The following is a 15,519-nucleotide window of genomic DNA, read 5'->3' on the forward strand; positions in this document are numbered from 1 at the left end:
TAATGACACAGCATCAGTCATGTAAGCTTTAATGATTTTATATCGATAAAAAGCATTTTACTGCAGTAAACATTTTGATTTGACACTTTTCAGAGTTATAATTTATGTAAAAATAATGAATAGAGGCAAACATAAAATAGCAGCATGGTAAACATCAGTGTGGAGAGATTTAAAATAAACTAACTTTATAAACTTTCCCATTTTAACTTTTTTGAACAATTTGTTAGTGCATTTAAAATGTCCTTGAAGGGCCAGTGTGTCCATCATGTAGGTTACTACTGGCCATTGCTACTAATTCAAATTTAAAAAAATATATATGGTCCCTTGTCCTGTCACATTCTATATTAATGTCATAAAAATAATGGCACTTAAAAGTATACACACATATCAGTAATGATTTAGATAAATATATGAAGAGCTCAGATGCTGCTAAACCCCACCTCCCTTAAATAAAATGATGGGGTTACCTGAATGCTCTTGGCACAAATTATACATTCACAAAGACTTCAAATCTGTTTAATCCTCACCTTGGGCTATTCAAAAATACTGGTTTGTTGGCAGAATCAATTGACTATTGATTAAAATAAAAGCTCATTGCAAGAAAACATGGCAGATGTTTTAAATCTGAGCTCTTCATATGCAAGCAATAAGATACTAAAGGCTGTCTTTAGCCTCTAGTATCATATAACTTTCATAAAATAAAATCACAAAAATCAAACAAGTCCCTGACTGACTGTGAACAACAACAAAATTTCACATGTTTGCGTTACTAAAGGTGCGGTGGAGTGATACCAAAGATGTTGGATACTTGATGACGGACCATCAAAAATAATGCACAGCATATTCTGGATGTGCATTATTTTTAAATAATTCATAGTATTGGAGTCAATTATTTAAAACAGACAATTCTCTAGTGGTTATTTTAAGACATTTGAGCGTTATAAAAAAAAAGCATATCCATGAAACATTTCTAAACCAATCAGAATAAAGCATTCAACAGCCCCGTTGTGTAAAACAGGATTAAGCACCGCTATGGGGGACAAAGCCATGCTCAGTCAATATGGCCAACTTCCCTAAAGGGACTTTTGGATTGTGATTCTGTCCAACCGTTTTATAAGAACCCAAAATAAAAGCTTGATAGACATGCTCCTGGTTTCACAGACAAAGCTTAAGGCTAGTCGCTGTCTCGATTGAAACTAACTTGCACTGACAGATCTTAAAATATGCCAGTGCCATTGATTTGTCTCAAGATACACACCAGTAATGTCTTTATCTAAGGCGTGTTTATAAAAGATGCTTAAACATCTTAATTTCAAGGAAAACACCACAGTTTTTCAATATTTTACTATGTTCTTACCTCAACTTAGACAAATTAATAAATAAATAACTTTTTTAAATGCGTGTACTTAATCTGTGTACAGTGCAGTGTGAATGTGTTAGCATTTAGCCTAGCCTCATTCATTCCTTAGGTTCCAAAGAGGTATGAATTAAGAAGCCACCAAACACTTCCATGTTTTCCCTATTTAAAGACTCTTACATGAGAAGTTACACGAGTGAGTATGGTGGCACAAAATAAAATGAAAATGAGAGATATATTGTATGGCGGTACAGCACTTAGTTTGCAACACCTCGACCTCAGCGCATAGTAACATCATCACTCCTGACTAGGGCTGTCACTTTTGAGAAAAATCTAATTCGAATGGATTTCGAATATCATGCAATGTATCCGAATATATTCGAATATCTAACTTATGAATAACAAACTCATTCAGAACAGTAACAAACAATAACGTGACAACTTAAACAGCACCATGAGTAAGGCCAAGCCCAAACGGAATTCGCGCCCGCAGATTTCGGCAGAAAACTCCGCGGAATTCCGCGGATTTAATGCCCGTCATTGACAAGCACACATATTACGCGCTTGAGCGTGTTTGTGAGAAGAAATCTCATTGACAACAAGCACCCATACATAGCCTATCCCGCGGGTTTGTGAGCCGTCATTGACAAGTACATTAACCCTGCGCGTGCTGTTTCCTTGCCCGTTTTTAATGATAGAGAGAGCACACAAACCCTTTGATACTTGAGATGAAATTAAACTTACCGCTGAGTAAAGCAGCTCTCACTTGACTCTGTCGTCTATGTGACGCGCGACAGTCAGCACATGATCATTTCAAATCCGTTTACAAGACAAATCCGTGTTGTTGTTTAATATATAGTTTACATTGCGTTGTAAAAATGATGAAATGATCTTCATACATGCTAATTTCACAATGCGAACGTATTAACACAAGCATTTTATTCTGCTATAATATTTAACAATATAATAATATGTCATTTTATATACAAACTATAATTCTATCTTGACATGCACATTAGGTTCATTTTGGTCCTATTTGATTCCCTCTCTTGCGCACAGTTGCCGTCGTCGGTCTCACTCTCAGCCTCCTTCATATTACGAGGTGTTACTGTGAAAAATGCGCTAAACATGTCATTTTAAAAACCGGATGGTTTATTTAAAGTTCGAATACGGATATTTCACGTCATGTTCGAATGCATATTCGAATATCGAATAAAAAGTGACAGCCCTACTCCTGACTACTCCTCTTCTCGCTCAAACTTCTGTCAATATTACTGCAATATTAAAAAATCACCACATTATTTTTGTGCCACCATACTTACTCGTGTAACTACTCATGTAACAGTCTTTAAATAGGGAAAACGTGGGAGTGTTTGGTGGCTTGTAAATTCATCCCTGTTTGGATCCTAAGATATGAATGGGGCTAGGCTAAATGCTAACACATTCATGACGCACTGTACAAAGATGAAGTACACGCATTAAAAAAAGAAAGGTGTGTATTCATTAATCTAAGTTGAGGTAAGAACATATTAAAATATTAAAAAACTGTGGTGTTTTCCTTTAACTAAGGCACAGTCCTGGCTTTAGTTAAGCCTTGGATGTGAAACCAGGCCATGGTGTAATATAAATTTAATTGGGTTTTACATTGCTGAAATCTGAACTGACATGCTCTAGCAGCAATTGGTCTGATTACATTAATACATATATTTGAAATGTTTAAAATGATTGCCGTCTTATCATTCTGACCAATTAAATGTAAGGGCATCAGTGATGCTTCTTCTTGCATGGAGTGTATGTGTTAAAAACAACCAGCTGTTCAGGAAGACGAAACCTGACCCTCAAGAAGTCCATCCAGAAGCTTCTCGCACATGTAGAGACACCGGGGAACGTGGAAGAACCCTATACATTGCAATTCAGATATCATTTATCAAACAGAATGATTAACATGTGAGGTGTGATGCTGATGCCACCACTCACCTTTAAATGGTCCTCCTTTAAAATCCAAAACCACGTCTCCCTGACGACTCAGATATCCAAACCACTCGCCATGTTCTTCATCAGAAAACTTAAAGGAAACATCACAGTTGTGATTCATCATTTACAAATACCATACTTGAATCCTACAAATGTAGCTGTATACATAATAAACATATATACATGTATATCTTACATGACTGAATGTGTAGTCATAAATCTGCTTAAATTGGTCCAATAGCCTCGGCTCTTTCCTATAACTGTAGGCCATCAGATAAGCGATCAAAGCTTCACAGTGAGGCCACCACAGCTTCATGTTCCATTCTAACTGTACATACAAAAAATATGCTCATTATTAAAAAGCACGAGTTTAATACTATGAATACATAAGATTCAACTGAAACATATGTATACTTTTGTTAACCCGGCTCAATTGTATGTTTAGTCTCACCTGAGTAGGACAATGACCATCAACATCCAGGAAGTAGAAAAGACCACCATGCTGTGTGTCCCACCCAGTGTTGAATGGGACATCCATGAATTTCTCCACCGCGATCGTCTGAAGCTGCGCATCTCCTTTTGCATGTGCGTACCGCAACAAGAACCATCCGGCCTCCAAAGCATGACCTAAAATGAGATTGTCAAAAAAACTATGACCTTAGCACAAGCATTAAAGGTCCACTATGTAGTTTTTAGCGGCATCTAGTGGTAAGATTGTGAATTGCAACCAACGGCTCAGTCCACAGCTCACTCCTCCCTTTCGAAACGCAATAAGAAGCTACGGTAGCTGCCACAGGACAATCATGTCATCGTCTGAGACAATGTAGGGACAAAACGTACTCTATTGAGCAGTACTGGGCTACTGTAGAAACATGACAGCAACTTCAATGTAAGGAGACCTGTAATGTATGCCGATAAAAACGGCTCATTCTAAGGTAATAAAAACAAGAGTTCATTATGTAAGGTCTTTATACACCACTGATAATATAGTTATGTAGATTATATTGCATTTCTGTCGAGAGATCCTTCTGAAACTTACACAATGCACCTTTAAAACTTTTGATGCCTACTGAAATAGTGATTTACCAGGATTCTGTAGCCGCCCTTGACAGCCAGGCAGTTCCTTTCCATCCAATGTGACGTTTTCTAAAATGGCTTTTCCATCTCTCTGTGGTGGTAGAAACAAGTTTATTGTTATCGTCACCTTTTTGTTGGTTTAGTGCAAGTTTAGACAGGATGTTTGCTTACCACATAATGAACTGATAGCGTGTGCTGACCTGTATATGCTGCAGTATCTGCTCCACACACCAGGCGCTCAGTTCTGTTAACTTTTCAACCTCGGTTCTGCCTTCTGTCAGCTGATCCACCAGGCACAAGAGCATCATGGGAACCGCCATACTGTTGACAGGCCGATCACCAGGAAGCTTAGGACGACCAAGACCAGACGAATCGAAACGGACCCAGTTTATCAACTGATCCATCATTCTCTCTGCATCTGCCTATAGAGAACAGCAGCATGACCAAATACTTACTGAGCCATGAAAAAATGTATCATTATAATGAAATGTATACATGTTACATAAAAATAAAAATCGAGAAGATATTTAAAAAGAACTTTAATATAAAAGATATTTACCTGCATCTCTTTGTCGTGTGTTATTCTGGACAGTTCATCCATTGCCATGACATAAAAACACTCGCTGAAAATCGTCCTTTGAACTTTCACTGCTCTGCCGTCTCTGGTCAGACAGAACGCACATTTATCCGGACAACTGGATGTCTCATCTCGAGCAAACTTTTGCAAAAACGCCCCACCTGAAATTAAATACCGGCTGAAATAACAGGATCACTGCAAAATTTAAAGAAAATATGTAATATGAAAAACCTCTCTTAAAAGGCACACAAGGGAAGTCTGAGTATTATTTCTCTACTAGCTCCCCCTAGTGTCTGGGAGTAAATGCGTTCTATATCTAAGACTATACGAGACTGAAGGACACCGGGTCGGATACAGCGAACTTGCAAGTGGGGTATTCTTCCTACAGACGGTAGGGGCGGGCGAGAGAGTCTTCATTCGTCATGTAATGAGTCATTTAACCATATACCGACTTACGAAGATGATTTATTAACATAAAAATGCTGCCTTGTGTCCCTTTAAGGTAGACAGACCTAATTTGGCAGCTTCGAGGATCTCAGGTCTGCGATATCTCTCCATTGTACGATATAACCTGCTGTACATCCATACCTGCAGGATACATCACTGGTTTATTTTACCATCAGAAACTTAACATCCTTAAAATGAGTGATCTCATTTGATTTAATAAACTTTGTGTAAGCATCTCACCTGTCTTCCTTGTAACCAGACATATTTCAGATCATCATAGACCTTTCCATCTTTACCAAGGCATGTAAAAAATCCACTAAAGTCAATGAAATAACATGAAACAAATATTTATTATTTACAATAACTCAAAAGTAAAGTTATCAACATGATGTATTCAGTCATTTATTACTCAAAAGTCTTATCGCTTCAGACAAGTGTGGGTTGTCCTTAAAGGGATAGTTCACGCAAAAATGAAAAATCTGTCATCATTTACTCACTCTCATGTTGTTACAAACCTGTATTAATTTCTTTATTCTGGTGAATACAAAGGAAGATATTTTAAGCAATGTTTGTAAACAAATGGATCAGAAGCCCCATCGACTTCCATAATATTCTTTATTGCTACTATGGAAGTCAATGGGGCTTCTGATCGGCTTGGTTACAAACATTCCTTAAAATATAATGAAAGTGACTAAATTATGATTTTTGGGTGAACTATCCCTTTAAAGATTCAACATTTTCATTGCTTTTTGCAAAGCTACATGGGTTAATCAGTCAAGTTTATACAAATATTTGAACATCTATTTAACATAAACAAATTAAAAATATGTTAAGCTCACCCATATTGTTTGTCATGGGAATGTTTTAGCCAGAAGTCCACAACTTTATCCAACTCAGACTGAATTTTCTGTCGATATTGTTCCAGCACTTCGGCAGTCATTGTACCTTTAAACAAAACAAATAAAATGTTTATCCGAGCTGTAGATTATTTTTACTTATTACACGGCTCTCTGGAATGCTTGATTCTGATTGGTCAGTTGAGACATTTGCAGGTTCGTTCTTTTCGAATAATAACCGCTCCAAAATAATAACGCATAGCCGGTACTCCTTTTACGAGTAAGATCGCTCCGCGCCAATAAAGATCAATAAAGATTACTGTCTGTTTGGCGCCATCTTGTGACAAACACTGGACAACCACGACAAGACACAGAGAGCTTACTGAGACTGAACTTGACAAAATAGAGCATGACAGCTACGAAGCCAACACACAAAAAAATACAGAATGGGCATTAAAACTTCTCAAAGACTGGCTAAAAGAGAAAAAAATGGAGACAGACAAGTATGAAGCAGAGGATCTTAATAAGGTATTACGATCATTTTATGCATCTGTGCAAAGTTTCGCGGAAGGATAAAAATGTTAATTTAAAACAAATATGCCAATAAAATGTTTCAAATTCATATTCATGTCCAGTTTTTTTTCTTATGTGACAAGTAGCCGTGTAATAAGCGGGATAATGTAGAGTCAGCCGGTAGTTATCGGGAAATAAGCCCCTTCAGTGTGATACAAGACCCTCCGCTTCGCGTCGGGTCCTGATCACACTGTCGGGGCTTATTTCCCGATAACTACCGGCTGCCTCTACATTATCCCTTACATAATACTCAAGTATCTGTACATTATCAGTTTATTTGGAAATGTTTAATTCATTACACTTTAATGCAAAGTAGTGTACTTCTCACTCCACAACTTTTCGTAAATGCTTGTTGTTTTTTTACCTATAATACTTTACGATATTAAAATTGTAGTACTGTCTTATTAATACTCGTAAGTTACATGAACATGAGTAAAAGTAATTAAAGGAATAGTATGTAAGAAATTTACATCAATTAATCATAAAATGGTCCTGATATGTCACTAGACATTAAGAAATCATTTTCATTTCAAATACTTATATCACTGACAACAGTGGTCTGGCCAGGATATTGACATTTAAAAAGTGGAGTTCCAGCCCTCAACTGATGTTTATGTTGTCATTTTGTGTATTGGCCACTAGTTGCGTGATTGCAGTACCAGTTTTGGCCACAATCCTACATACTGTTCCTTAAGTACTAGAATTTTATGTATTAAATGAAATTTTTATGAAATGTAGTGGAGTAAAAATTATGAAGTCAAAGAAAAACGTTTTTATTAAATTCAAAGTAGTTAACTGTTTCACACCTCTGGTATTAAGGCTTATCCATTTAACATATTTGGGTAGATTTTATATTAGCAAAACATATTAGATATATTGCATTGTGACATTTAACAAAGTATTAAATTCACAAACAGAACATTTCAATAATAGCTAGTTTATGGCACAAAAAACTGTGTGTGTGTGTGTGTGTACCTGGTAATTATCACGTTATGGGGACCAATTGTCCCCACAAAGATAGGAATACCAGTGTTTTTGTGACCTTGTGGGGACATTTTGATGTTCCCATGAGGAAACAAGCTTATAAATCAAACAAGATGATGTTTATTGAAAATCTAAGGTACAAGAAAGGTTTTTGTGATGGTTGGGGTTAGGGAATGGGGCAGGTAAGGGGAATAGAATATACAGTTTGTATGGTATAAAATGCATTACGTCTATGGAATGTCCCCACAAAACATGGAAACCAGAATGTGTGTGTGTGTGTGTGTGTGTGTTGTGTGTGTGTGTGTGTGTGAGAGAGAGAGAGAGAGAGAGAGAGAGAAGAGAGAGAGAGAGAGAGAGAGAGAGAGAGAGAGAGAGAGAGAGAGAGAGAGAGAGAGAGAGAGAGAGAGAGAGAGAGAATTACTTCCTACTTGCAGAAATCCTAAACCTTGACCATAATACAAAAAAATGCATGCAGGAATTCCTGTGGAAAATGCTGATACGAAGTTTTGGGACAAAATGGTGTTAAAGAGGAACTTGGCTTGTACAACTGGTCTGACTACAGTTAGATATAAAGGAAAGTGCTGATGGCTGATCAGATCATTAACATTAGCTGCATGACTGCACTAAAAGCCTTGAGGACAGAAAGGACTGTTTAAAGCATCTTCTTTAGGACAAAGAATCTGAATAAATACGTTTATAAATCTGCAACCGTTGATGATTTAACGTGAGTTAAGACAGAAAACACGTCCAACAAAAACTTTACGAAATAAACAAATTATCCATTTGACATATTCCTGCTTGCAAAACACAACTGCTTACCTTTTGTCAGATGAAGATGAATTCCTTCCTGTGTTGGTTTGTCCTAAAAATGTTGTGCTTTATGTATGACAGTGAATATAAGAGTACCGTTAAAGCGAAACACAACAACAGCGCATCATATGACTATGACCATCACCATCTAGACAGCTGCTTGCGTTTACTCCGCCCTCATGACGTCACTCAACTGCTTGTCCAATGAAAGTACGGAACAAAGACCCAATGGGTGTGTTTAAGAGGGTCATGTACAATACATGCTACAGTTACGCATTCATTCAAGTATCAGTGTATTTTTACAGTCTATGGTATCCATATAAAAAGTGCGCGTCTGTTCGTACGCTGAAAAGGTTTTATTTAAAAATAAATTAATAAATAATTAGAAGTGTTTAACTGAAAAATTAAATAGGTTTTACACATGGTTTTACATTTTACATTGGGCTAAATATTAGACTTTTTTCGTTTTGAATTGATTTTTATTAAAATTCAATCAAACCTTAGAAATAAAATGTACAAGAATATTGACAATGATTACAAATTAGTTGGTGAATACCACCCCATACAAAATCTACCATGTTTTTATTCCAGTTATTGTTACACAATAAATAAATAGATAGATTAATGTATTAAAGAATAAACAATAATATAATATAATATAATATAATATAATATAATATAATATAATATAATATGAGAATACTACCAAATTTTTATATGAAACTGAAACTTGCTAATACACGGTTAAAAGTAAATGTTTGATCAACTTAAAAAAATATCTCAATTAGTAACACCTAAAATATTTAAACATTTTCAACTTAAAGGGCAGCTATTTTATATTTTAAAATGTTATTTTGTGTATTTGGTATAATACAATGTGTTTTCGTGTGGTTTATGGTTTTAAAAAACACATTATTTTCCACATACTGTATATTTTTGTAGCTGCAGATTTCACTCTCTTCATAGAACGCATAGATTTGTGTCCTTGATTGGCCAGCTAATCTGTTACGTTGTGATTGGCCGGAATACCTCTGACGTCAGCCGGAAATGTGACGCTCCTTACCATGTTTGAAAGATTCGCTCACAATGCAATGCTGACAGGAGTTAACTTACAGGCTGTGAGTCCGAAGTGGGAGGAATTATGATAATGTCGGTCTTGTCTACATCACCAATCCCAGGAGATAGACTGTTGCATACAATCCGTGTGTTTGTTGTAGTCCAAGAAAAGAGATTTACGTTGGAGAAAATAACTTACGTTGGAGAAAATAACTTGCGTCTTCATTTACTTTGGGGTTTGTACCTTTTGCACATCGGTAACATGTACTAATACACACTTACACACCAAAGGAAATGTAAAAATGTGAATCTAACCATAGGTGCTCTTTAAATTTTTCCCTTAAAAGTGAAAAAATTATGTAAAAAAAAAACTTACATTTTAGGTGTTACCAATTTAAGTATTTTTTTTTTTAGTTGATCCAACTTTTACTCTTTACAGTTTAGTCTTTACTGTAGTGTTGCCATGCCACCACTGTATCATAATTCTGTCACAGTAGTTTTGTAATAGGTTTCAACAATAAAAACAATTTTACATTGTTCAAGTATACTATAGACTCTGTGATACATATGATTTTATAGTAGTATGGTCTATTACTAATTGTAGTAACTATGGTATTTGAAAAAAGATCAGAACTGTGAAATGTAACAGATTAAAAATGAATCAAACAGTCAGATTTAATGCAAACACTGTGTACATTATTTCAAAATAAATCTGCATGGCCAAATGAATAATTCAGCTTGTGCTGAAGACATTCAGGAGTGAATGTTCCTGTGTAGAGCAGAATGAACTTTCTTCAGGTTCTGTCTTACTCGTACAAACTCCAAGAGCTGAACCTCCTCATGTAACTTCTGCTCCTCCTCCTTCTCCTTCTGAGATATCAAGAGATAATACATATATCAGGGCTAAAGAAACATATTATCACAGTAACAAGATTTTACATAAAAATAGAGTTACATATCTAACATATGGAAATACTGCAATTAAAACAATACCACAGAATGCCTCTCCATCTATTAAAGAAAACACTGTAAATCGATGCTGCTTTAAATTTTTAAGTTTAAATTGACAGTGCAAGTCATTGCAACTTACTAATTTAAAAGCACAATATGTAGTTTTTCACCACTAGGGGCCGCAAACAGTAACAAAAGTGTAGCTTGGTGATGCGTAGTTGCCAATGTTTTTTTTCCTTTTATTTTTAAACCATTATGCAAACATTGTAAGCAATACTTGTACAGTAAAGCAAACAGCCTGTATAAGGGCAATTCACATTTCGCATCTTTTGCGCGCTCAAGTTCGTTATTTCATAATGGAAGCGACGTGCTTGAGATGCGCATGCAGTGCGACGCACTCGTTTTTTCCAGCCGTGTCCGCACCGCATCGAGTTAAAAACATTTCAACTTTCTAGAATGCTGCAAGTGCATTATTGGTTATAAGTGCATAAGTGGTTATCATCAGAAATATCTAAAAAAAAAATGTTCTGAAGACAATCGGAGAACTTGGTGTAGAACAACACAGGGGTAAGTGATTTGTGATAAGATTGTAATTTTGGGGTGAACTAACCCTTTAAGTCCATGTGTTTCCTTCATGAGTAGCAGCACAGAATATATTTCTAACTCCAGTTGACTATCATCTCACGTAGGCAGGCCTTCATCATTTTTAATGGCCAAGGACCACCCAAGAGGTCATATGACTGACACATAAAGCAACCAATCACGTTTTGCTTTGGGCCAAGTCATGTTTAGGGATGAGGAAATGTCTCCACAATAACAGACCAATGTGCAAGCATCATTCATTAATATCTCTAAAGTTTAAAACAACAATGGCAAGCACATTCAAGTATCTCGTTTGGATTCTACTACGGTAATTGTGTTAACAGCTCTGATGACTTTAACCTTGAGAATGCTGTGTATCTGTTTTACAGTGTCTTGTTACAAAGAGCTGGTACTTTAAATCAGTGAAATGACCATATTAAAAGACTGAAAGTGAACATATGTTGATCTGTGATCTGTATGGGTCCTTGTAGCATCTAGAAAGCCATTCTATTATTGTTTCTATCAAGCAACTATCTCGACTTAACTAACTGTCTAAACTTTATTTTGTTACATCCTCCATGAACATGATTTGTGAGTCTCACTGGATTGATTCACATATGCAGGTCGGTCTGCATAGTGCCTGGCTGTGTGAAATCAAACTCTCCTATGATTTCTACATTAGTAAGAGCGGAAACATGACTCCATTGACCGGCAACGAAGAAGGGACGTTACCCTGATTAAGTTACACTGATTACAATTCAGAATTTCTCTGGATTCAAACACTGTTGAAAACATTTGGGATAATGTAGTGCACTAGTAATTATTGGATTTTTCAATGCAAAAATATTAAATTTGTGCCTTTAATTTTTGATGCTACAGCATAAAAAACAAGTTAAAATTGCTTAAACTTAAATTAGTGAAAAAACATATGTTGATATGACTTACTGATAACCATTTTTAAAGTGCATCTCATTTAGTATGACTGTAATAAGAGTAAATATGGTTATCATTTAAAAATGTAAGTGTAAGAAAGCAAGAAATGGGATACAGTAACTCACAATGCAGCAGCAATGTAATAACATATTTACTGAAGAAAGACGCTATAAACTTTAGATGCACTAGTGTTAGCATTTGGAGAGACTGCTCACCATCATCTCCTGATGTTTCTGCTGGCGTTTGAGGAGGACTTGCTCCAGCGGGCTCCTGTTTTGCTCTCCCTCCTCCTTTTGGCTCTGCTCTCTCTTTCTCCTTTCCAGAACCATCTGAAGCTCCGGTTTACAGCACACCACCAACCCACTGTCTCGCCCAAAAACCCAAGCACACAAACAGCGGATTTCACAAACAAATCCAAAAGGGAAAAATAAAATTTTCAAACACAGTACTGTCTGAATGGTGAAAATATTTGATGAACTGTCCCTTTAAGCATCTTCAACCTTTTTTGGGCCAAGGACCCCTTAATGAATAAAGAGGAGCGGGGACCCCCAATACATATATCAAATCAAATTATGGATTTACATGCTTTTTTAATTTACAAAGATATTAAAATTATGACTTTTTGTATACACAAATACTTACTTAACATACTACATAACAATTGACTGACTATATTAAAATGAAGGTTCCCCCATTTTAATCAAGTTTTATATCATTTCTATTATTAGACTTTTAATGTATTTTTGTTGGATGCCTAATTTCATTCAAAATAATAATTAATTTAAACAATATTTGGAGGACCCCCAGTAATACCACCACGGACCCCCAAATGGCCCTGGACCCCCATTGAAGACCCATTTAATAAGCATTGCAAGCATCATATTCGACTAATTAATTGAAAACACATCACAGTATTGTCAAGTAGTTGCAAACAGCAGACCAGAAGAGCGCCTGTCTGTTACAGAGCCTGACACATCATTGCCTTAAAGTAGGCTGCTGATAATACCAAAGGGTGTACGATTGCACCTGTGTGTCCACACATGGCTGCCTGACACAAAAGACTAGAGAGAAAGAACGAGCCATCATCAATTTTTCACCAACCTCACTTAATCTAGCTCAGCGATTTATAAAAGACTGAAGAATCAGACAAACCTGTTTATCCAAGTAGTGAAAGTTTTTAAATCAGATTTGAACGATTTTCGTAAAGTCTTACTTTTTGTGTGCCAGCAGCAGCTCTTTGTGAAGTTCTTGGTGGCTCCTTGAAGCTTTCACTGGGTTGTGGAGGTTCCAGGGGCCATCGACAACATCTGCGTTATCTGCATTTTCTTAGACAAAAAGTTATTTCTGCAAGATTCTACAAGACACTCTTACTGATGAAGTCTGTTAAAAATATCAGGGCAACAAACCTCGATTATGGCCATGATGATGCAAAGAAACACTATTGCATGTGTCTTCGGATGGTTTCGTTCTAGACTGTTCTGGTCTGGTTGAGTCGGAGACGTGGTTGTGGCCACTGAAGGCACTATTGGATAAGGCATTTTTCAGCTCTTGTTCGGTTGGTTTTATCAGTGTTTGTGCCGTGGCTGATCTCATCGCACACACAGATATGAAGAAGGGCCCTCAGCCAAAGCTCCTGCTGCATGCTGGGAAACTGTGTGTTGGGGTCGTCAATGAAAGCAAAGAGAGTAACAAGAGGGGAGAGATTGAGTTTCACCTAAGTGGGACTCTATAATTTATCTTCTGGTCAAATGCCTGGACTGTACAAATGATTTACGTGTCATTTCAAGTAAAATCACAGAACAGATTGCTAAAGAATGCATGCAAGTAAATGCATTAACCTAAAAAAAACTTGACTGAAAGAGGCAATAATTACATTTGTAAAAATAAGAATTAATGCTGCAATATTGCTGCACTATCATGTGAAGAAAATCTTGTGTTCATACTTTTGTGAATTACTTGAATCACAAAGGCATCATAACAAATTTAACCCTGAAGTATGAAGAGTAAACAACATTAAAGCTGCCCTGGGAATCATTACATTATTGTGTACATCAAACCCATTTCAAAACAAACTCTTAGTGTGTGATTAAAAATTCAATATGTTAGATAACATGCACTAAAAACGAGTTTAGTAGTTAACTCACCCAAAGTGTGTCACGGCTCCATGAGCGAGCTCTCCTCTGAGCTGCAGTCACTATGAGCTATCCTATTTACCACACACGCACGCGCGCGCACGCACACAACAGACACCTGAGACAGGTACCACTTCACCTGTCAATCTGTGGCGCACTTCACTTTCAGACCTTAGGGGGCGATGTGATGTACCACAAACCAACTTCACTCTAAATAAGGGATGGCAAACTTCGGTGCTGGAGGGCCGGTGTCCTGCAGAGTTGCCCATCCCTGCTCTAAATGCATAAACCATTAAGTACAAGTGTGTGTGGCAACATAGAAATAAATATGTTATAAAATATATTTTATTTGATGTTGTATTGGGTCATTTATTCGTAAGAGTGCATAGATAAGCCCAAGATAAATCGGAATGATCAAAATAGCATAAATATGTAATATTGCAATGTTTTGCATGAACATCAAGATTTTAACACTTTAAAAACGTATTTATAAAACGTCCAGTTCTGGTTCTTCATTCTGATTGGTTAAAACGCGTTCTAAGTTGTGATAAAATACCCCGGTAACCCCATTACATAAGTATCAATGCGCCAATGTTGCTGCGTACTCTTTATGAAAATAAACACCACAGTCTTTAATTATATTTGTAAATTTTCTACAATTGCACAATTAATGGTGATATCCAGATAAATATATATTAATAAATATTGTTGAGTCATCTCAATAAAGAGAAAACGCTTTCCTGAGGAGGAGCTCAAATTTATATTTCCGCTATTATCCACTAGATGGCGATCTTACCCAACTTACAAACTGACGCATTCACTCAACACTTAAACACCATGTAAATTTTGATTATGGCTCTGAATCTGATCTCTTACTAAAGTTCTTGTATATTGCATTTATCTTTAATATAATTTATGATAACCAAGAGAGACAATATATTAATAGGAAGAGAGACTTAGGATGGGTTTTCTTGAGCCAGTAGTTTTATATATCGAGCACAAGCCACTGTTTTACAGCTTTGACCAGACATTTTTACTTTGTTCTGAATGACTGTTTCTGTATTAATGATTGTTAAGTTTACAGAAATATTAAAACCCAACATTTTTCAACACTTGCAGATATCTTTATGTTTCTATAGCTCAAATCAACACCAAAGTTCAATTTACAGGGAACAAACTAAAGAAAATGAATTGCATATTGTTTTGGATAGAAGTACTGCTAAATGCATA

At 36.3% G+C, this 15,519-nt stretch overlaps 2 protein-coding genes across 3 annotated transcripts; both read right to left on the bottom strand.

Annotated features, from left to right (window-relative positions):
* Positions 1-2,791: 2,791 nt before the first annotated feature.
* renbp (renin binding protein) lies at positions 2,792-8,801 on the bottom strand. Its single transcript, XM_065247487.2, has 11 exons — positions 8,645-8,801; positions 6,272-6,377; positions 5,673-5,748; positions 5,498-5,573; positions 4,968-5,146; positions 4,609-4,830; positions 4,418-4,499; positions 3,783-3,958; positions 3,528-3,659; positions 3,335-3,422; positions 2,792-3,256 (listed from the first exon to the last, which is right to left on the bottom strand). The coding sequence occupies exons 2-11, from the start codon at positions 6,370-6,372 to the stop codon at positions 3,174-3,176; spliced, it is 1,215 nt and encodes a 404-aa protein (XP_065103559.1). The 5' UTR covers positions 6,373-6,377; positions 8,645-8,801; the 3' UTR covers positions 2,792-3,173.
* A 649-nt stretch (positions 8,802-9,450) lies between these two features.
* Positions 9,451-14,445, bottom strand: LOC135730081 (protein FAM107B). 2 transcript variants are annotated; one of them, XM_065247961.2, is made up of 5 exons: positions 14,302-14,445; positions 13,564-13,808; positions 13,371-13,473; positions 12,373-12,520; positions 9,451-10,561 (listed from the first exon to the last, which is right to left on the bottom strand). In XM_065247961.2, exons 2-5 carry the CDS (start codon positions 13,748-13,750, stop codon positions 10,445-10,447), a joined length of 555 nt encoding a protein of 184 aa, XP_065104033.1. In that variant the 5' UTR covers positions 13,751-13,808; positions 14,302-14,445; the 3' UTR covers positions 9,451-10,444. The 2 variants fall into 2 exon arrangements, with proteins under 2 accessions (XP_065104033.1, XP_065104032.1); XM_065247960.2 differs by having other exon boundaries at positions 13,371-13,482.
* Positions 14,446-15,519: the final 1,074 nt, after the last annotated feature.

This window comes from Paramisgurnus dabryanus, chromosome 11, assembly GCF_030506205.2.
Source record: "Paramisgurnus dabryanus chromosome 11, PD_genome_1.1, whole genome shotgun sequence".
Lineage (NCBI taxonomy): Eukaryota > Metazoa > Chordata > Actinopteri > Cypriniformes > Cobitidae > Paramisgurnus > Paramisgurnus dabryanus.